The sequence below is a fragment of the Bidens hawaiensis genome, unplaced genomic scaffold (assembly GCF_021521415.1).
Source record: "Bidens hawaiensis isolate Kalapana, Puna unplaced genomic scaffold, B.hawaiensis_p1.1 tig00003356_1, whole genome shotgun sequence".
Classification (NCBI taxonomy): Eukaryota; Viridiplantae; Streptophyta; class Magnoliopsida; order Asterales; family Asteraceae; genus Bidens; species Bidens hawaiensis.
The window spans coordinates 1,460,994-1,485,257 of record NW_027491185.1 but is presented as its reverse complement, the minus strand read 5'-3'; the positions used below and the strand labels follow the sequence as shown (position 1 = coordinate 1,485,257).

The window sequence follows — 24,264 nt, the reverse complement described above, 5'->3', positions numbered from 1 at the left end:
GATGATTAATTATATTAAAATCACAAAAATGATTGTTAAGGATTGCTGGGAACTATGACCGGTTTTCCGGTCCAAGAAAACTCACAACATGTTTTTAATAAATTATGATTTGAGAAAAAACGAATACTAGGTGGACGTGTTGAGAGACAACAAATATTGGTTTAAGCATTTGGGTATGTGATTAGTTTTAAAAATATATATGTGGGTACCGTGTAGCGGTGCAGGACAACTATTGGATTAAATGATATCCAGCGAACGATGTACTTAAATGTTTTTTACGTTAGTTTCATAAATATTTTCAATGACCATTGTCTATTAATGCTTTATATTAGTAGGTTAATTATATTAAAAAATAAATTAACTACTAGATATATATTTGATATGTTATTTATAGTTTGTATGCTATCAAGCATAAACTTATTTTTTGGGACTTATATTATCATAAAATCTATATGTTTGAGATATTTCAAACATATTTATCACGATATTAATATGGTGTGGGCCATCATTGTCATGTATGACACAATTTTATAACCGCATATGAGATCGAGAATATTACCCATATTTTTACTAAATTCGTCTAATTGTCATCCCTATTTATTATCAGTTTGTTAATATGTTAGAACGAATTAGAAGATTGACCCTTCTAATTTATTATCTAACCTTTTAGCCCACATACTTATTTAAGTGAATTACACGAAAGATCCAAAAGGTCCTTGTGGTACGCCATTTATTTCATTGGGTCATAAAGTATGAAAACCTACATGTTTTGGTCCAACAAGAATGTCAGCGGGTAACATAAAATGTCTTCAAAGTTAACATTTTCAGTTAATTACAACTTGTGAAATGATAAAAGAATAGTTCTGAATTTTAGAATTTGCTTGCGGTGGGTTATGAGTTCACCCTAAAAACAAACCATATTTAACCATAAATCAATGTGATTGACCAAGCTACATTGATTATGCATTTACTATTTTTTACCATGAGTAAATATGAGTATTAATTATGCATTTACTATGTTTTACCATGAGTCAGTATCATGAGTATTGATTAGGCATTTACTATGTTTTACCATGAGTCTATTTAAATCCATGGTTTCTATTCAATAGCATTGTGACCTTGCTAAGTTTTGAAGAACAATTTTTTGATATTTGCTCATCTTTTAATTTGTGCATGTTTTGTGTTTACGTGTCATTGTGTTGTTGCAAGTATGCTTTCATTCACAAATGATTTTATAACATGTATGAAACAAAATTTTATATGAACTTTATAAAAAAAATTTGCTTGCTATGGTGTGAATGGAAGATCATATATAGTCAATGTCAATACACAATGCATTGACTAGGTTTGACCGTATATGTGACTGACCAATCTACACTTGATAGTTGATACTTTGATTCAATCCCAACCTCATACACTTGATAGTTGATACTTTGATTCAATCCCAACCTCATTCACCGTTGATTTCGTATAGTCCACTCATATTCATTTATTTGATTTGTGCATGTTTGTGTGTTTAGGTGACACATTGTTTGTGTGTTGTTGCGAGTACGTTTTTACTCACATTTGGTTTTATATCAAACAAGATTTTAAATGTAATTTTTCTTTTAAAGGGTGTGTTTGCTATATATGATGCTAATGAAGGATTTTAATAAACACACAAAATGCATATAGTGTGAGCAAGCATGCATTGTTTTTTAAGTATAAAATCAAAATGATCTACTCATGCATTTTTCATTATTTTTCCTTCTTAAAAAATGTTTTTAAAAAAGACAACATATTTTAAGTCATTAAATATGTTCTCCCTCTTTTACAACATTTTTAAGAAAGAAAAGTAATGAAAATTGCAAAATGAGTATATTATTTTGATTCATACTAAAAAACTATGTATGTTCACACTATATGTTTTGTGTTTTAATTTATTAAAGACCCTTCATTCATAGCATACTAAACAAATCCTTTTTTGAAAAGTTCATTACAAATTTTTGTTTGATATAATAATTATCACAATGCTCTACATGTATAGAAAGACTTTCTGAAAAATGCATGTTTTGTTTATTTTTCCAAAAGGTTTTATAAGTATTGTAAGCTGTTATATCTTCAACTATACACTTGATATATTTTGACACATGAACGAGCCAAGTATTTTGATGGATAGTTAAAACACATTAATTGAGTGATCAGGAATAGATGTAAAATGTTTCAATTCAAACTCCTTTACTAACCAACCAAACCCGTCTTCTGAGTTAGTTCCAATATCGATCGAACAACCACTACTTGCATGCGGAAAGCTATATGTACTTTCCGGTGTTTGTTTCCATTCTCTTGTTGTGAAATATGCATAATAAGAACTTATAGTTGTCAATAATACAATTTGTTAGCTTTGACAAGTTCATTTTTGTTTTAGATGTTTGACTGAGGCCTTCAAAATGCTACTGTGAAATCCATGTAATTTTCTGTAGGTGAGGCCAACATATGTTCAAATGATATGCATATAGTACATTGAAAGTTCAAATACATCACATGTGAAATACATACAACATACGTTGATGTATGTCTATTGCAGTATACACGCTTAATTCATAACCATCATATATAGTTTAGGAAAAAGAAAACATTTGAGTTTTCATGAGACTGAGTTGCATATAAACACAGGATGTAAAATTAGCAAATTCATAAATAAAATAAAACACCCGAAGCATTTCGACGTGACTAGAAACAAGTTTTAATCATTTTTCCCTTGTCGTCGACTTCCTCTTTCACTCCCACCGGCTTCTCAACTTCATTTCTCATTCCCACCGGCTCCAATGCTTTCAACTCATCCAGTGTACACTTCGTGCATTGCGACAAAGCTGCCACATACGGGTATTGCACGTTTTCCCACTCACGCACGCCCTTTTTAAGCTCCTCTTCGGCCTTCGGGTCATATAGCTTATTAGCTTCCAAAACCACCCCGGCTTTGCAATTTGCATAACCTTTAACAAGACCCTTATGCGCCCCCGTCGCATACAAGATTGATTCCACATCCCCCAGGGGTTTAAGAAACTCCTCACTTTTATGCAGTCTCTTAATCACATAACCAAAGCCCTCTTCAATCAACCATTTGCGTTCACCTGAAACCCGCTCTAGTGACTTCTCTAATGACGCACGTGCTCCTCTCTCCACCTCAAGCTCCTGACTAACCCGCTTGAGCTTCTCTTGCATAGTAAGAGACTCGTCCGCATGCTTATCACGAGCCTCCTTAAGTTCTCTTTCTAAGACACTCACTTCTTTAGCATGTTCATGTGTGATCTCGCCTAGCTTCCGAATGGCATCTCTACCCTTATCAGACGACTTCTTCAGATTCCTCATATTCTTGTGCTGAATTATCAAATTGGTGCGATACCTATCTATCCTGTCGACTAAACGGGCTTCTCTCTTTGACCATTTCTCATACCAGCTAGTGACCATCTTCGCGACATCCACACTTGTTTGACTTGCATTACAATGGTCACTCGAAGACTCATCCGATTCAGTGAATTCAATCGTTGCTTCGTGTCTTTTATAGCTAGTCGACACAGATGCCTCTAGCGCATGAGTGTGAGTGGTGGCGTCATCACTACACGACTGACTCTCTTCACTAGAAACCAACACAACATCCGTGCTTGTATCGACCTTCCTTTTCTTTTGACCTTCAGAAACGGTCTTTGGCTCATTATGGTTGCCCGTAACGACCAACTGATCAACCAACATGGTATTTGCTTCACCTTGAATATTATCCAAACCACTAGTACTAGAAACCCCAACAATATTCTTCCCTTTGATTGAAGATAATGCTCTGTTCACCGGCTCAACCAATCCGGTCTCCACATCTCCACCATCTTGAACACCCTCGTAGCATATACCTTTAGTCCGCTCTAAAATGTGCTTCTCGTTTTCAGCAAGTAACCGTGAAGTAAACTTCACACCATCAGTTTTACCAGCAACCTTCTTCTGTATATACTTTAACAAGTCCATTTCTACATTAACACAAATCAAAGTGTCACACAAACATGAAAATTGGGGCTGTAAATGAACCGAAAAAGGCCTAGTTCATGTTTATCCACTAAGCTTTTATCGGACCGACAAGCGAATGGTTCACAAATAGCAAACAAAACGAGATTTCTTGTTCGTGAACGGTTCATGAACACAAATGTGTCAGTGTCAATGGTTTGGTTCGACTTATATGTCAATTTTACATATAAATTAACCACATAAATACATAATACTCATATTACAGTTAATTAATTTTTCTTAAATCTATATGAAATATTAGAAACGTCATTAAAAACCTTTAATGAACAAACATAAGCAAACACACAATAACGGACAAAATCGAACACATTATCGAACGTTCACGAACACAATTGAACAAACATGACCTTTGTTCGTGCTCGTTTATATAGTTAATCGAACGAAACTCCTTGTACATGTCCGTTCATTTGTTAAATGAACTTCCCGTCAAACAGTTCACAATAAAACACATTAATTAATAATAAGTAAGTTAATTATACCCTCGTCTCCATCCTTTAAGACTGGCTCCGCATTCGCGTACGGCCAGTTCCTACTCACACCGGTCAAGATCAAGACATGTTCTGGAAACCCTTCAACGGGCAAGACATGATTCACCAAGAGTCTGTACAGTTTCTCATCAAAGTTATTCTCGGTATCATGAGGCGGATTATTAACAATGTTTACGGGTTCATATAGTTGTCTCCAATGCATTTTAAAAGGTATAGAGTGATCAGCAGACACCCAAAAGAAGGAGTCTTTCCAAGGTTTCATGTTCCTTATCGCTCGAGACACACAACTAAAAGCCAGACCCTTCCGTTTCTCAACCCTGTACCAATCGCCATAGCGGGTGAGTATGAAAAACCGACGAAACAACGCTAACGATGGCTCGTAACCGAGAGCCCGACACATGACTTCAAAGTGAGATACTTTTAAGGCACCGCTTGGGGATAACTGAGAGATGTTGAGATTGTACTCTTTTAGGAAACTTTTAAGGAACAATGACAACGGAAGGCGAACGTTAGAGAAGTCGAAATGACTCGTGTAAAGAGCGATAAACCCGTCCGGACAGTCGGTGATTTTGTCACCTGGTTTAGGAGCTGTCGGGTTGTATTTAGGGCCGATGTTGTGTTTTAAACAGAACTGGGTGAGCAAATGGTTGTCCACCGTGGACCGATAGAGAGACATGTCATGTGAATGAACTAATGGCATTATGAAAATCAGTGGAAAATAAAACAGCAATAAGAATAACAACGCACCTAATGTTTAATTATTAGCAATGGATCAAGAGAAAGTGTTTGAAACCAGTTTGGGGTTAGGGTTTTCAGATTGGAAGGAAATGAGGTAAAAGAGTAAAGAACAAATTAATGTATGAAGTTTGAAGTTTGAACAGGTGGAAGCTTAGTTTCCAGAAACAGGGGAATCATAGTTAAGGAATCTTAGTCCTTGTTTTGCCTAGAAAGGAATGATCCCGCCTAATTTGTGTTCTAATATTATTTTTTTATTTTTGAACCAAAGTTTATTGTAAAAAGACTTTCATGTTTTACCGTGGGTTGAGTTCAAATAAAAAGTTTTATTTTTTTATAAAAGTTAGTGTAATACTTGTTAATTTTCAAATTCGAAAACTTGATTCGTTTTAATTTTTTTTATTTGTTTTATCTTTTGTACTAAAGTTTCACATAACCTAGTATTTTCTTAATAGATATTAATCCAAATACTTAAGTTTCACGAAACCTTGTGTTTCTAAATAAAATTAAATAAATCCAAACCATTATCAAAGCAAATGCTACCTCATCATAAATAAACGAAGTTAACAACATGTTATGTTAGAATTGTTATTAGTGACATGATTATAAGTTAAGATTGTTAGAATAAGGTTGATGATTTAGATTATTAAAATCTATTTTTCTAGTAAAATAAAGGGAAAAGTTAAAATACAAAAGGGGATAAAAATGAGAAGTGTGAGAAGGATTTGTGGTAAAAAAAAACCCTTAAAAATAATAAAAAAATCATAACTCAAAATATAAATAAAAAATGAAAACATTTTGAAAACTAAAATGTTTCTCCCGTCATTCTCGTTGCCAAAAAAAGACGAAAAGATACAATGCTGATGTGCGAAACGCGGTCTATTAAAAACTTAACAACCTAGACACTCTAGTTTTAAATTTATAAATCTAGACTATCCTAATGCTAGACCACTAGACAGGCAAGTGTACCTATCAACTGTAATAAAGCCTAATGAAGTCCGGATATCGAACCCACAGGACACTAACGACACCTAAACTAGACTCTGACTAGTAACTTAAATAGATTGATTTTATTGATTTTTGTGTTTTTTAATTATTAACTATAAATTAAATAATACTTAAACTGAAACTGACACGAACAAATAGGGGTAAAACTTAAATAGGGAAAACAACTACCTAGGTAAGGAATCCTACTAGTCAACTCGTAAACTCTCGGAATTGGATTTATGAATTGTACCGTATTCTAAAAATATGAAATTTAAGGAATAACTAAAGTACGCTAGATCTCCTTCCGGTCTCACCAACAGTACCTAAGAACCTTAAATATCATGTAAGTTCAACGGTTTAATGGTTCGGATCACCTCCCGGTCTCACCTCACCTAACTATACTAAGGTACCCAAAGATTAAATCACCTCCCGGTCTCTCTAATCACAATATACCCTAAGGCGTAAAGGGATATTTTTATTAAATTTGGTTATAATTCGGATCTGTAAGAATCTAAAGGAATCTAGGGTAACTCACTCCCGTGCAATCACTACCCAAACCCGCAAAAGACCAAAACAGACGACACTTAATTACCTCCCGGTCTCTCAAGTGACAGAATATAAGGTATCTCTAAACTCTCAGTTATCGCTCATATGGAATGCATTAACTATAAACTAGCTACAAACACACAGTAAGTAACCTAATATGCATCCATACATGAAAGACATTCACAAAGACGCATATGGAACAATAAATTAATACCAAATACGCATATGCATCACAACCAAATAAAATAAAAACTTTACCAAAACATGAACCAATAAATAAAAAATCCAAAACCAAAAATAAAACGAGTATAAAAAGTACTCATCCAAACCCCTGGCAGTATAACAAATTTAGCCAAGCATAATCATGAACAAAACAAACATAAAATATTTATTACGGTTTATTGAAAATAATAATAATAATAGTTGATCTGCTTGCTTTCTTGAATTCCTTCTCGTAGACTTTTCTTTTCCAACTTCTTGTCTGCTTGATTTCTAATCTGGTCGAACCAGGGGTGGCTCCCCCCAGTCAGCCGTGCCAATCTCCCTCTGCCTTCTGTAGGTCCTCCGCCGACCACTTCAATTATCTCAACCCTTCTATTTATTTCAATCCCCCACACATGTTCACGTGATGGGCTTTCATTAAATCCATTAGTGGGTTTTTTTTTCTTTTAATAAACCATCGTAATTTAGTGGGCCCTCCAACTCAAATATAACTGAACAGATCAAGTGATATTAACACTCATGAGAAGGATTGCTTCATGGCCAACCTACACACCTGTTTACAAAACTAATATCAAAAGAGTCACAGTGAATTAGAATCAAATATTTTATATGGTCTCATGAACATTTATGTATCATAAACTTAATCCACATATGAACCATTTAAAATAATATTTAATAAAAACCCTGCTCAAAAGTATTTAAAAGTATAGGAAATATTTATATAATAATATATATATTTTAGACCACATCAAATGCCAAGAAAATAGACACAATGAAGAAAATTAACAAAAAGCCACAATGAAAAATAAAAAAGAAATAATAGATTGCAAAATATAACACAATACCGAACAAAATATAACACAATATTGAGTAATATAATATTATAACACAATATCAAGAAAAAAAAGACACAATCAATGACGAAAATAAACAAAAAAACACAATGATATTTTTTTCCTCAACTTTGTGTCTTTTTTTAAGAACGAGAAAGACGGTAGAAACATTTTTGTGTTTTAACTTTTTACGTTTTTTATTAAATTTTGAGTTATTAATTTTTATTAATTTTTTATTATTTTTAGAGGATTTTTTTATGGTTACAAATATTTCTCGTCCTTCTCATTTTTGTCTCCATTTATAGAATAATCTGACCCTTGAAAACGATATTAAGTAGATGCCAAAACATAATTAACTTTAATTAACACATAATAATTATTTGATTTTGGTCAATAAAAATAAGGATATAAAAAGATATAAATAGTTTGAATATTATACAATTTGTATATTGTGAATTATGGATAAGTTAACAATTATATATAATTTTGATTTTATAGTTGAAGAGAAAACATATTTATATATGTTTAGTCAAAAAAACTAACACAATTGTTAATTATGTGGAGTTGGTAAATATCTTTAGTTTGAAACTTGAAATCTTTGGTTCGAGACCTGTATCACACAATATTTTTTGTTTAAATTTTAAAAAGTCTTATCGAGTTACTGCCATAGAAAATGGGTCATGGGTTATAATAGAAAAACGAGTCATAAGTCATGATATAATATAAAATAGATGCCATGACATCTACTTGACATCCAATGTGGAGGGTCCAGGGGCGTAGCCACTAACACCGCAGGGGTGTCCCCCGTCCCCTGTGAAATTTCGAGACTACCCCATGAGATTTTGAGACTATCTCTAACAAAAAATACAATGACAATTTTATAAACATAATTATATAAACAATTTTTTCTATTAAATTTGAATTTAATATTAACAAGTCCATTAGTCCAATATCCAATCCAATTTTTAAGCCCAATACCCAATTCAAACCCTACTCAATTTTTAGTCCAAAACCCAAAATCCCATTCTAACTTCTAAAATTTATTTTTTTGACCGCCTCTACTGCCTCACTTCGTTCTTTCGATGGATGATGACTACATTAACATACCAACGCCAAGATAAAAAACAAACATGAAAATCGCCAATATTATGAGTATGATTGCTTCAATGCGGTTCTAGATTTGCAAATCCAAGAGTTTGGGGATCGTTTTAACGAGGTAACATCCGACTTACTTGTTTCATTGGGTTGTTTGACTCCTTATGATAATTTTCGGGCATTTTCTATTCCAAAAATATTACGATTAGTCAAGTTGTACCCATATGATTTTGATGAAAGTGATAAAAGAAGACTCCCGATTGAACTCGCGACATTCATCGATAATTTGAAAGGAGATAAACGATTTAAAAACTTGAATGGTTTAGAAAGTCTTGTTCAATTGATGGTTCAAACAAAGAAACACCATTCCTTTACATTGGTGTATCATTTATTAAAGTTGGCTCTCGTATTACCCGTCGCAACCGCAACCGTTGAAAGATCATTTCGGCGATGAAGTATGTGAAGTCCGATTTGCGTAATCAAATGGGTTATGAAAATTTAAGCGACAATTGTATTTGTTACATTGAGAAAGACTTGCTTGTCAATGTTAAAGTAGATGATGTAATGGTTAGATTTCAAAAAATGAAAACTCGTAGAGAACAACTTTAATATATTTGTTTTATAATATTTTGTTTGGTAATCTTTTATATACATATATATATATGACCCGATTCGACCCGACCCGATTCGACCCGACAGTTGTATTAGTGCCGACCATAAAAATTCCCGACCCCTGTGAGAAAATTTTCTGGATCCGCCACTGGAAGGGTCTAGTTGAATGTCATGTAAACAATAGGTTGGTAGATAGATTCCAAAATCAGATTAAGGAAACTAGCAAAGAGAGAAGATTAATATAAATGTATGGATTACGAGGAAAAAAAAGGCTTGAAAACTCATCGATTATAGATCGAGACTAATCAAGGCATCTCAAATTTTTCGGGGACTCAACCCGGATATCAGCATTGGGGTCCTTTTATCAATTTGTTTTGCTTTCGATCATATGACCCTATATTATTTATATGCGTACGCGTAATTATAGACCAAAAATTCACCGCCCATATAACTCTGCCATACCTGGTGAGAGTATGTCTAGCTTTCGAGCACTCACCGCAACTAGAAAGCATTAGCCTTTCGTTGATTGATTGATTGTGTGTGTTTTCATTGAAATAACGTCAACTCAATAATAAAAGTTTCTCTTTTTGTTACCTAGAATGGATTACAAGTTTACAACTTTCTTGCAAGCGCAAAAAGTAGAATATCAAAGAGTATAGCATTTATTTGCCAACTTGTTGAAAGCATTTCATCTATAAACAGATATATACAGGTTACTACAGAAGTCATCTCTTGAATATTATCATCAGAAGTTTATGTTAGGCCAAGTAGTTTGACCACCTCCTGAAGTCGGGTGCCCGTTTGACGACTGTTTTCTAGAAACATGATCCTGCACTTTTGCATCTAGTAATTCCTTGATCTTTTTCTCACTTGTTAATACTTCTTGCACATTGTCATAAACCAATTTGCACAGCTCGTCTAACGCAAGCATCGGAAACGGTTCTTCAATTAAAACTCCCACCTGCAATCAAATAAAATGTGAATATAACAAATAATATGAGGTCAAACTGTGATTTTTAAAAGTTTAAAATTAATATCTTGACGTAAAATTTTGACACCGGATCGATGTATTCTCATGGTTATGATAAAAAGATCAAACCTTAAATATAAAATACTAGAAAAGATTCATATATGTAGAGAAATTGATGTATGAAAATTGGTGTGTTTGACCTTAAAAGTCAAACTGCACTCGGATTAAGTTAAGAACATAGATGAGACTTGAGAGGTACCTCTTCGATGCAGAATAGAGATGCAGCGCTGATGAAAGTAGCAGGGACCACGATCCAGTGGCACTCGTCCCAGAGAATAATCGGGAGCGTAAGGTGCCATAAAACAAGAAATCTTGAAGTCAAACGAGTGTAGGAAACCGGGATGGGTATACTTGTAATTTGTTCACAAACACCGATACCTTCATGGAAGCAAGTAACTTTTGATTCCTGAATTGTAATCAGCACAATATCACATCTCATATTTTCACTAAAAAGTTTGACCTTTTGAGGTCAAACTAAATGGAAAACTTACGAGTGTGGTTCGCTTTGATGGCTCCAAGTTTAACAACTGGAGACTTTGAGAGATGAACTGAATAATGCAGCGTGGACGGTGATTTGAACTGAGAACTACTTCCAGGTCATCATCTTCAAGCAGATTCTCAAGGTCTTTCCCGGTATCAGATCCATGAACCAAATGGCACTGCAGTTGACTCAAAAAGTCAGCAACTTTCTCTAACCAAAATTTATGCACACACAAAATCAAGTGCTCAATTTTCCATTCAATTTTACATGAATTGTTTTGGTCAACATAACCCCCCCCCCCCCAACCCCCGGTTTTGACCTTCAATGTTTGTTGTTGTCCTAACATAGATATACCGAAACTTCTGAAGAATCAATATTCTGAAGCTAAAGGAAAAAGGACAGTTGACTTCAAAAGTCAAAGAAAGCACAATTGCTACTTGCTAGGCCTGTAAACAAACACGAACGTGGTGTATTCGTGTTTGTTTAACTAACCAAACGATTGAACACGAACACCAACTAAAAGTAAATGTAAACATCAATCAATTGGCCGCAAAATTTGTTCATTTAAATGAATATATATTAATTGAACAAAATTTGTGTTCGTGTTCATGTTCATTCGTATATTAAATAGATGGCTATAAACAAACTTCCTGCCAAACGGTTTACGTAACATTTAGTTCATTTACAGACCTAACAATAGCTGAATTTAGAAAATTACAAACCTTAAGAGCAACCGGGAAAGCCAATATATACTGCAAAAGCGCCATTTTCAACACCGAATCCGTCTCCACACTAACAATCACCTGCCGAGCAAAATCATTCGTCCCCGAAATAACCTTAGTCCACGCTTTCCTACCCTCCTCAAACCTCGAGTACGAAGCTTCCGTTCTAAAAACCAACAACAACGCCAACGCAGGAGCAGTCAGCTGGTATGGCAACGACGAAGCCCTCAAAGTCGGGAAAAACTCCGGTAACCATTGCCAAAACACCGCAGTATTATAACTCGCAACCACCACAGCCACAGTCGTAAAGGCAATAACCGGAGGAACCAACGACAGAATCACCCTCGAGCTCAAACTCGTTAACAAGTGTCGAATATGTCTCAACGAGCTTCGGTGTTCGACCCAGTCTTCGGGTTTGTAAAGTGACTTGGTCTGTTTCATACTGCTTTCCTTGATGCCATCGGCCCAGTCGGGTATTATTCGGAGGATTGAGATTAAGTTAAGGGTTGGTTGTGGAGATGGTGGATTGGTGTTTTGAGAACAGTGGATTTTGGAGGGTTTTGATGGGAATTTGAAGGGTGTGAGAGAAGGAAACTGTGAATGAAAAGATTGTTTGATGTGAAGTGAAGATTTGAGGATAGCCATGAAGGGTTGTTAAGGAAACAGGACATTTTAAGAGGAGGTTCATAGAAGTGAAGACTGCAGAGGTTTTGAGTGGACGGATGTTGGTTAAAAACAGTTATGTGAATGAGGTTTTTCTAAAATATTTAATTTTTTTTTTGGGAATATTTTGTGGATGAAGACAAAACAATATTTTCCTATAATTCTTTTTTGGCTTTCAGATCTTTTATGAAATAATAAAATTTGAAATAATGCAATATTTCTTTTATCTTTTATTCTGTATGATTCTCAAACCTTTTATAACATCATTTCATATCATTCTGATGATAAAAGTTCCTATGGCACACACTTGAATCTTCAAGATGTACACTCACATACCCCTTGTAATAGATTGATGATTACGTTGTCTGGTCTTCGATGATGTATGGTCTGCGTAAATATATAACGGAACTACAGACACATGTTGATAAGCTATGAAGGGTCTGTCCGTGTAATCTTTTTACACGGCCCGCATAACTAATGGCCCAGCTGGTTTTATACAGCCCCTATAAATTTTACATTAATCGATTCAAACCGACCAGTCTTACCATAATTTAATCATAGATAAACTCTCATGGCTAATTACTTATTTGTTCATTAAAATCATTCACAAATCATTTATGTGATGCGATTAAAAAAATGACTAGAACTATAGTTAGATTTAACCCTGTCGAGCAGGTGACGGATCACCATGGTTTCGTATTTCCAAAGCCAGACAGACAAATGGGCGAGAATCGATTTGGGCTGCTTTCTATTAACATAAAAGAAAAAAACATGTAGCTATTGATGCTCGAGAATAAACATATACTAACTCGTTTTTAATAAAAGCTAACCAACATGGTTTAACATCTACATCAGTGGTGGTTCATCAAGATTCACATTCTAAAGACAATAAGGGTAAAAACATCACAAAAACCTTATAAAACCATAGGAGAATCTGGTTACATTCTCTGAAAGATTAAGGATGCTTTTCTGATGTGGCATTAGAGGTCGGATTCTTGGCTTCTTGAACTCCTTGCTTCGATCCAAAGAAGAATTTCTTGATCGATTCTTCCCCAGATTGTATGGCACTCTTGATCTATTATAACAAGTGAAATTATTGTATAAGAAACTAACCAAGCATAAAAAGTGAAACTGTTGTATGCAAATGCACAATTTGCAGTCTAAACTCGGGTTCATGACCAAAAGCGATAATACAGTTTCACAAAAGCATTTAAATCACAATTTGATCAACTATTTACAATGATTCTTAGATTCAATTCAAGAACTGGCAACTATGATGCACACCACTTTAAGTACTTAACAAAATTCTTAACCACCGTCTTGTTTCTCATTGTTAAACAACAGTTAACCAAATTTCTAAATTACCAGGCAAGATAACAAGGAAAATAGCCAACAAAAGTTGGTAAACTTGAGAGATAATTTATATAAGTCTGAATTAGCGAACAGCATAGGAATGCAAATGAACTGTACGTTCAGCAGGAAATTCGTTTATGTCCGTTCGTTTAATAAATGAACGAACACGAACAAGAAATTTCATTCAATTAACTAAAAGAACGAACATGAACAAGGAATTTCGTTCGATTAACTAAATGAGCGAACACAAACACGGGTCATGCTCTTCTAATTGTGTTCGTGAACGTTTGATAACATGTTCGTTAATGACTATTAATCTTATCATATAGAATTATAAATCTAAGCAAAATTATTAACTGTGAAACAAAAATATATATGAGCGTTATGTGATGATTTATATTTAAAATTAACATACAAGCATAAATCTTAAATAAAAACACCAACACAAACTTCGTAGCCGTACCGAAGGACCGAAATGTTGACACCGACCACTTCCAGTTTGCTAGATCAAATAAAACGTTGTTTGCGTTCATTCGTGTTCATTCATTAACCGTTCACAAAAGGTTCATTTCTTTAATGAATGGACACGGACAAGAAATTCGGTTCAGTTAACTGTTTGAATTGGCTTGTGCGATAAAAGCTTATCGGATTAACGGATGAACATGAACAAGGCCATGTTCGGTTCGGTTCGGTTCATTTATAGCCCCAAATTATCAGCATCACTCAACAACAGTCTCATAATTCAAGTAAAAGTATATCATAATATAATCACAACAACAATAACAACAATATAAACCCTAAATAATAAACGGAATAGAAATGTTACTGGATCAAGAACATTAAGTTCAGGGCCGTAGTCAGCGGTTAGAAGGAAGTAACCGGCAACAACTGTCGCCACCATCGTTGTTCTTCGCACCAATTTATCAGTGTTCGGATTCATACTTCTCCAAATTATTATTATTATTATTATTCTCAAAACTGAAACAAAGATATCGATTGCTGACTGAAGCTTCCGGAATGTTATGTAAGATTAAAACCCGAAACCCGACTCAAATAACTACTTACCTTAACTCGAAAGTACCCGTACTCATGAATCCTGAACCCGAGTACAACCCGAACTAATACGAGTCGAGTATCGAGTACTTTTTAATGGGTTTCGAATAAACCCGGATAACCCGTTTGACTAGGTATTCTATTCAATTATCATATCTCCAGTCTTAGCCTATTCAATGAATATTCCTACGTATCAAAATTCCTTTTTTAATTCACACTATTTTATTCTGATTCCAATCCATCTGTCGATTACTATTTCAACATTCTTTATCTCTGTATATTAGATATGACTATTTATTAAATAAATAGATCGGTTATTTGAGATCAGTTCACCAGTCGATTGGTTATTCATTACGTCAATCGAAGTGTACTTCAGACTCTTTCGATTAGATTATGTGGTTTGTTATTTGCTTACGTAAGTTAAATTTCGAAGATGATATTATATGCTTGATTTTAGCATATACATATTTTTTTACTTTTTAGTTCAAATAATTGAAACTCGATTAGCCCGTACACATACAACCTGAAACCGAACAGTCCGAACCCGAATAACTCGGGAGAGATTAGGGTCGGGTATTAGTACTCGAAATAAATAACAGGGTCAACAGGTATTCTTGTCTAAAATTGAACCAATCATATTGTAACATATGTTTATAAACAATTATATGCTTTGTTTGAAATGGAGATACAGTCAGTCAATCAATCAATCATACCCAGTGAAGTCCCACTAATAGCATAGCTATAAGTAGGGTCTGGGGAGGGTGGGATGTAGGCACACCGTACCTCTATCCACATGGATAAAGAGGTGGCTTCCAGAGAGACCCTCATCTCTAAAATACATATGTATGAAACAATACAAAGGAAATCAGAGTTCAACAGTAGTAGTAATAATAATAATAATAATGATACTAATAGTAATAACAATAATAATATAATATTAATACTATTTATGTAGAGAGAATATTATTATGGTGTGTGTCTAAAATAAGGTAAATATAAGCCCTAGGGTATTCCTTTCTCCCTAAAAATCATTAACTTTAATTCTACTTCTTCAAGAATTTCTATCCTCAACCATGTCCTCGGAGAGGTTTAGGTCTATCAAATCCTGCTTAATCCTCTCATCCCAAGTCAATTTAGGTCGTCCTCTACCCCTTCTCCCCTCTATAGTAATGTTTTCTACTGATCTAACAGGATTCGTCGTTTGTCTTCTCTTCACATGTCCAAACCATCTCAATCTCCACTCTCTTATCTTGTCTACTAAGTTCGTTACCCCTAATTTCTCCCGAAACACAACGTTTCTTATTCAGTCTAACCTTGTGTGTCCACACATCCAAGGTAGCATTCTCGAAATGGAGATACGTATTTACAATAAAAATCTAAAAGAATATTTATAATATGCTCAATAATCAATTATACTTTTTGTTACCTTACATATAAATCGTTAGTTTCCCAATGAAAAAAGAATAAGATACCATCACCATGACTACTACTTTAGGTACATCTTTATTTAACACCATGATAAGAGAATAAAGCTGGAAAGTTAAAAAACAATTAACAAACGAAAGGAATATATATATTTTTTCAAACTACATATACTAACCCCGCACCCACGCAAACCATCGTTCACCACCATATATAGTAACATGAACAGCCGCACCAACAACACCGCCTATCGACCACTGCATGCGGTTGCACCATATGAAGGAGATGATGATCATGTTCCTCGTATGGTCCATGTTTCAATAGTATCGCTTCGTCCCGGTTCAACAATTGTGAGTTACTGCTATCCTATGTATCATTTTTCTAAGTAAAAGTGTTATTACTTTCATGATACACATCCTCATATTTATTCCTTAACAATTCATTCCTTTAACAATTACGAAATACCATAAGTCACCGTGTTCTAAATTTTGTAGGGTGTTGTCGGTCCAATGGATCCGTTTGGGTCAGGAGCATATGTGTCGCCCTTCACCTTGCCTAGGTAAGTCACCTAGTGAGTTCATGAATTTCTTTATGTTGAATGTACGACTAACGAATAAAGCCCGACTACCTGGGAAAAACCTGTCACCCGAAGATCGGCTATGGTAAACCCGGTCAGTGTTGTAAAAGTCGGATTCCAAGGCCTTGGAATCGGCGATTCCAAGGTCCTCGGACATCAACCTTGCCTCTTTTTCCCAACTCGGCCACCATTACTCGCCAAGGTCCAATTCTGTCAAAAGTCGGAGTACTCGGGATTACTCGGCCACAATTTTTTTATTTTTACTTTTTTACTTTTTTTTATTTTATTATGTTTTTTAATAAAAAATAAAAATAACAACAAAACATGAATTTTTTTGAATTATGTTTTTTTTTTCTTATGAATTATACTTATTTTGACGTGAATTATACTTATCTTAACATATATATAATATCCAATAATTAAATTATGTTATATATATCATGTCTGAGTACAAGCCGAGTACTCCCCGAGTACTCCGAGTACTCCCTACAAGAGGGTCGGCCGCATAGGGACCACCTAGCGAGCTTTACAACATTGAACCCGTTGAGGTTGGATTCAACTTTGAGACATTATGCCCACTGTCAAAATTTTCACTTTTCTTTCGATTTTAGTTGAGCTAAAGCTCATTAGTTAGTGAGCCTACAAATTAGACATAGAAATAAGTATTACTAGATGAAATAAGTATAAAAAATTAAAGGACGAGTCAAGTGGGTCAAATAGTTCGAAAATCCTAAAAGGTGTTTGGTTGATGCCTCTAAAATTGTTTTATTTATAAACATGGATGGATTGATTCTAATAATGTATTTTTTTAATCAGATTAGACTTAAAGTTTATTTATAGAAAAAGATTATAATGACCAAACTTTTTTGTTTTTGAATCCAACGTGACACTTTTGTGAGTCACACCATAATACTATTAGTTTTGAGTTATTATACATTTTGTGCGACATGAACACCAAAGTTTCTTACGCAATATTATCAGGGTTCGATCTCAACCTGCTATGCAAAACCAAGCGCGTGATACCACTATGCCAAGAGCGGCAAACCCAAGTCCAAGACTCGTCAATAATATTAGTGATCCCTTATTAAGGGGAAACCAACAAGATGTTGGGTTGGAGAAGCTTAGGAGAGAGATTTACAATCCAGGAATACAACGAGTAAGCCTATATTATAGAGATTATGATTCTAGAGCCAAAGCACGGGAGAATGAAGATGGGAAGAGTTGTGTTATTTGTTTAGATGACTTTGAACCAAGAGAAATGGTGACACTCACACCTTGCAATCATATGTTTCATGAGCATTGCATTGTACCATGGGTGAAGAGCCATGGCCAATGCCCAGTTTGTCGGTTTGTGATCGTTGACCATAGTAAAGAAAACGAAGGAAGACGAACTATTATAAATAGTGAATTGGTCAATGATCCGTTTGCAAGAGACTTGGTTTCTTTTATAAGAGACATGGAAGCTAGGGGTTGAAATCATGATGGTGCATCCTTTGTTCAAGTAGCTTGCTAGAACTAGTAATGTAATATGTTTCTACCTTTTTGTTTATGAGTCAGTGGACTCGAGTTATGTTTCTTTGTAAAGTATGTACGACACGGGTGAAAATATTGAAATTTGTTGAACTAACACTTGAAATTTGAAAGAATAACATAAATTGTTACGTATTTTTCCGAACGACAACATACTTTAAGTTATAAATAATATTGGTACGAAAACAAATGATTGTGAAATATATAGATAAACCAAATAACATTCAAATTATAATCTTTAGAAACATAATCAAAAGTTGAAAATGTAAAATTCACAAGCTACTAAAGACTTCATTATAAACCATATTTCTTGTTTTATTTTTAACTTTGTCTTCCTTGTCTTATATAAGAACTTTAACACCATTTTTACTCTTATTATTGATAAATCTACATAAAGTTATTAGTTTTTACTCTTCAATAATCTTGTAATCAATATTGAGGGCTTAAGCACCCGACGTTAATATAATGTGTGTTTTGAAGCTTAGTGTCTGTTGGTTTGTGTTTGTTCTTTGTTTTTATTGAATAACTTTGTTGTTAGTTTCCGCCTAACAACGAGTTTGTTATCGATTTTATTGATATCACATTGAAAAATCCTGATTTGAGACTTACAGAAACAACTCAAGATGTTGATTGAAATCGGTTTAAGTTAATTAATAAAAAATATATTACAATAGAAAGTAGTTTGAAATTATAAAGAAAGTAAATAAATGTATTCATATAGTTAGATGCATATGATGTGCCTTGTTTTTTTGCTAGAAAATGTATACAGTAGAAACTCGATAAATTAATAACTCTTTTAAGATAATATTTTTTGCCGGTCCCGACTCGGGGATAGGGTGCTAAATTAATAATTCGCTAAAATTATAAGATAATACATTTTTGATAATTTCTTTAGACCCCATATAAAATATAAATTAATAATTCCTTATATATAGCATATTACATGAATGATTTATGAAGGTTTCTTGAAAATTTGGGCCGTTCATTTGAACATTGAACACAAGAAGCATAATAAGGTGAGAGAATGAATGTTTCTTTCAAATTGGGCCGTTCATTTGATATACATGCATTGTATACAATAATTAAGTGGAAACTTGAAAGGTGTTTGTAAACTTAGTATTCTACTATAAATTAATAAAATATTAATTAATATATAAATTAATAATTATTAATTTATCATTAATTAATAACTCTTTTAATTAATAAATTTTGGTGGTCCTAAATATATTATTTTATAGAGTTTTTACTGTACAATGATTATCCAAGACAGTTACATTATAATATGAATAAAACAAACATAAGTTATTATTGTAGAACAGTTTTGCAAAACATAATAAAAGATTTAAATTATTTAAATTTAAGTTTTAAATACATTTAGTTTTGAATTATTTAAATTCCAAGAAAATCTAAGAAATGCATAGTATATATGAAATCTTTAGGAATCTTACTATACTATTAGGCTATGTGTAGTGAGGCTTGGGCTTGGGCGATTTTGGGCGACAATGGGCGCGAACACCGCCCCCTGGGCGAATTGGGGCGCAGGCGAGGTGTTTTTGTCGCCTGGAAGAAGGGCGAATTGTGTGTGTCTGTGGGGCCGGCATGTATGCATATGTGTGTGTTATATATACACACATATATATATTATTATATATATATATATTATATTACTATTTGTAGCCCCTACACCATTACACCCCAAAAACAAATTCTCACCCCTTGCTGACTGGGCGCCACACGGCGCAAAACGCCCCAATTTGTAGCCCCTCCACTTCACATAGCCTTAAAGCATTATAATGTGTACACATGACATCATTCTAGGGTGCCCACCTTAAAGTCATGATTGCCAAGTCACATGTTTCCTTTTCTATTAATGTCAAATCATCTCATTCACATTATATAAACCTTAAGATTAGAAACCCTATTCATCATTTTTATATATATCTCTCTCTTTCTCTGTTTCAGATTACTACCTCTATCATCGCTTATCCCGGTAAGGGAGACTATTCTGGTAAGTGTGATTAATCATTGTCCGGTAAGGTTTTATTTGATACTCTAATGGCTTATTATCATATTATTCATTATTTTATTGACAATTTTTCTATTAATTTTAATTATTATATGATTTTCTTATAATTTCTTTAGGTTGTATATAAAATTCCAAGATTCAATTGAGATGTTGAACTATTACGGGGTAAGGGTATATTTGATACTCTAATTGTCAATTATCATATTATTCATTATTTCATTGTCAATTCATTATCTTTGTCATTATTTCATATTATTTATTATTTCCGGCTATTGGTAATTATTCTGGTTATACTATATAACATTAATTTTACATTTGTTCACATTATTGGTGATTATTCAGGTTACTAACCAAAATTCCGTTTACTCCAAATAATATATTGTTAATTTTATCAAAACAATTCTATATTAATATAATTTACCTTATATCATGATAATATTACAAAAAAACAAAATATTTGACTATTAATGTTTTCTAAAATAGTTATAAAATAAAGTGATTTGACTATATTAATGATTTTCATGACAATGATAAAATTAATTGATTTGATATTTAATGATTTCCAAAACACTCATAAATATAACTGATTTGACTATGTTAATGCTTTCCAAAACACTTACAAATTTAATAGATTTGACTACGTTAATTCTTTCCAAAACGCCCAAGTTATTTTTTTATAATTATAGAGTAATAGAAGGCGAATTAAATCACCCATTACAATAATATTATTTCTTTAATGTTCAATATGATTTGTTATTAGTATTTCCGTGACTTTAGTTTATTTTTGAGCCGTTGCGATTCATAATATGTTGTGTTTGTAAACTACTAATTTGCTTCGATGAACCTTTAACAGACAAACAACGTTAAACATACCATTTTAGTTAAAGGAACCGGTCAAGTTCATCATTTTTTTCTTAACCGGTCGTGATTAACGTTTTTAATAAACATGTCAGGATTACCATTTTTATATTGAAATTTGACTTATAAAAGAAAGAAAAGGAGAGAGGGTTGCTTCTTCGTCATCGTTCAAGGAAGGACAAGCAACGATCTATTCTATTAATATTATTAATACAGTCACCAGATTATTTACCAGTCAGTCGTTGAGATCAAACAAAAGATGGAAACCGCCGCTAATATTGTTGCTCAAAACCAAAACCTCCAACCAAATTCTTCCAAAAAACGATCTGCTGATTCCATCCATGACTCGAATTACTACAAGATTCGACTCCTTCTTAAAGATCTTCGTCCTCACTTCCTTGAGGTATTATTATTATTACTGAGCCCTAATTTCATATCTGTCGAGTTCGTTTATCTGTTTACGATCTGTTCTGCTAATTTAATTAGGGTTTATAAACTTACTTAGAAACTTCGTATAATAATGCCTAAAAATATGTCTAATTCACTCACTGCTTGATTCATTGAATTACGAATGCAGTTATTTTATAGTCAATTTGTGGTATAATATAGCAGTATAGTTCATATGTTTAACCTTTTAAATTTCTGTTGTTACGCCTATTTGTGGGAGTGTTTCGAGAGTTTAAATGGTTAATCTTTTTGTAACTTATTAGTAACGGTGCAAGCGAGTCGAGCCGCTCGCGAGCTACTTCAGATCGGGTCGATAAAAAGCTCGAAACGAGCCTGAGCCTTAAACCTTAAAATTAAGCTCATTTAGTTATATGGCTCGAGCTCCAGCCTTGAATAGGAAGCTCGTTTAGGCCCGACGAGCCTGGTGTGTTTTTAACTTTTAATTTATACTGTTATAGTGACTCTTTTGGACTTCTGTGTTACTTTCACGTTGCACAACTGAGCTCTAGCTGAGCTTTGGCTCCTTTAAGGTACTGCACACGAGCTTGAGTCGGACTTAGGTTCGTTTAAGGTTTTTCTCTAGATATTAAATATCGCTTAAAAATGTATATAAATTTGATAAATAATAATAAACGAGTCGGGATTGAGCTTGAAAAACGAGTCACGAGCCGAGCTAAGCTTGAGCTTTCAAAAAAGAACTCGAAACAAGCTCGGCTCGTTTACACCCCTAGCTATTAGTGCATGTCTGTACAATATTCAATTATATTTTTGTGAAATATTTTTATGGTAATTAAAACAAATGTTAGATGCCTGGCTCATAACACAACATATTTCGTATAGCCAGTTCTTAATACGTTATTGGTCTGATTGTTATGAAGATTTAGTCAACATGTCGATATACATAATATTTATACAAATGCTTTGTTTGCATTACTTTTCCTGTGAACTTTTCTTATTTTGAAGGTTCTGCGGACTCCAGATTTTAAGACTTCCAAAGCTGCGAGTGAAATTAATCAACGTAAGTCTTTACTCTTTACAACAATCAGAATGTTCTAAAAGATAGTTTAAATTCTTTCAATAAAATGGTTTCGAACGCATATTATTTCGTATTATGTTTCATCAAAATCTCATAGAAGTACATACATATTTCAGAGATGAAGGTGTTAATGAAGCTATATGAAGAGATGACATCAGAAACTAACACTGTGGAGAAATCTAAGAACACCGTTGCTGACAACAGTGTCGATGACCAGAAAAAGTCAACAGATGTCAAACCCGAGCCTCCATTAGAGAAGGAGAAACCGGTCATCAGAAAACCTTCAGAAGAAAGGCCCGCTACAGTTGAAGAAGTGGTAGCACATGGTAGCTACATTGTTGGTGGGTCCGCTTTCGGTTGGAATTTCATCACTTATCCCAGCACTAAATTGACTGCTTATTATGGTAGGAGTAAAGAGGATTACCGTGCAGCGAATCCCATTCCAACTTACTCAGAAATGGTCGAGTAACATAGTTGTTGATTTAGACAAAGATTACATGTTAATCGAGCGTCATTGGATGTTTTATTTGTTGCTACTTTTGAATGTACTTTTGATGAATAGTATCTGTTGCTGTTTGTAGGTTGTGTTTATTTTGTGATTGCTAATCAGTTTGTTGTAGTTCTGCCAGTCTCCGACCTTAGCCTTCTTGAAACAGAGTCGGTTTTAAGCGCAAGAAATTGTTGATGACCACTTTTGTTCACTTCTAAGTTGCTCAATTTCTCAAAGCTACACATCCTTACAAATTACAATGCTTTCTAATGCACATCCTTTCTCTTCGTCGGCTGTAAAGATATACCCAATGAACTCCGCAAGTCTCTAAACATTGCTTGTAAGATCCTTTTTCACATCTTCATATTTCAAGGGAAGAGTGATCTCGGGCCTCTCCAAGCTTGCTTTCGACTTTCGAGTATCCCGAGATATGATCCCAATATGGTCCAACGGTTGAAAAGCCCTGACAGAAGTCGTCAAATGCCTCAAATGAGGCATCTTCCATGGGTGCTTTTAGTAATTGTGTGATAAAAAAACCAACAAAGAGAAGATTATTTGTTAAGTTTTATTAAAGGGCAAAATCAATAAATCCTTAAGACCTAATTTTGGCATGGCTTAACCAATAAAGGACACCATTTATTTAAATAGTGAAAGAAAGATTTCATAATGCAAAAAGCAAAAAAGATGTTGCTAACATACCCTCTTTTATATGAATTTTACTAAATTATCCCTTAAACTTATCAAATCAATTATCATTTTCTCTTGACATTATTTACATACATCTTAGTCTTTCCAATATTTTGTTTAATTTTATAGTCTTCACTAAATATATCAAACTAAAAATAATTTTGTTATTATTATCATTGTAAATATCATTAATATTTTTTTTATTTTTAATATAATTATATCAATATTAGTATCAGTCTTTCAAACACACATATTTATATATAGTTTTATAAATATAATAATGCATCAAAAGTGATAATAATAAATATTATATGATCA

The 24,264-nt window shown here is 33.6% G+C and overlaps 3 protein-coding genes across 3 annotated transcripts; 2 read left to right on the top strand and 1 right to left on the bottom strand.

Annotated features, from left to right (window-relative positions):
• Window positions 1-10,105: 10,105 nt before the first annotated feature.
• LOC143623217 (voltage-dependent chloride channel 1, chloroplastic-like) lies at window positions 10,106-12,583 on the bottom strand. The gene is made up of 4 exons (XM_077094172.1): window positions 11,805-12,583; window positions 11,093-11,260; window positions 10,801-11,007; window positions 10,106-10,532 (listed from the first exon to the last, which is right to left on the bottom strand). The coding sequence occupies exons 1-4, from the start codon at window positions 12,447-12,449 to the stop codon at window positions 10,317-10,319; spliced, it is 1,236 nt and encodes a 411-aa protein (XP_076950287.1). The 5' UTR covers window positions 12,450-12,583; the 3' UTR covers window positions 10,106-10,316.
• A 3,715-nt stretch (window positions 12,584-16,298) lies between these two features.
• On the top strand, window positions 16,299-18,469 carry LOC143623216 (uncharacterized). The gene is made up of 3 exons (XM_077094171.1): window positions 16,299-16,645; window positions 16,790-16,854; window positions 17,854-18,469. The coding sequence occupies exons 1-3, from the start codon at window positions 16,517-16,519 to the stop codon at window positions 18,344-18,346; spliced, it is 687 nt and encodes a 228-aa protein (XP_076950286.1). The 5' UTR covers window positions 16,299-16,516; the 3' UTR covers window positions 18,347-18,469.
• A 3,012-nt stretch (window positions 18,470-21,481) lies between these two features.
• Window positions 21,482-23,375, top strand: LOC143623214 (uncharacterized). The gene is made up of 3 exons (XM_077094170.1): window positions 21,482-21,689; window positions 22,697-22,751; window positions 22,886-23,375. Exons 1-3 carry the CDS (start codon window positions 21,546-21,548, stop codon window positions 23,236-23,238), a joined length of 552 nt encoding a protein of 183 aa, XP_076950285.1. The 5' UTR covers window positions 21,482-21,545; the 3' UTR covers window positions 23,239-23,375.
• The last annotated feature ends 889 nt before the right edge of the window (window positions 23,376-24,264 follow it).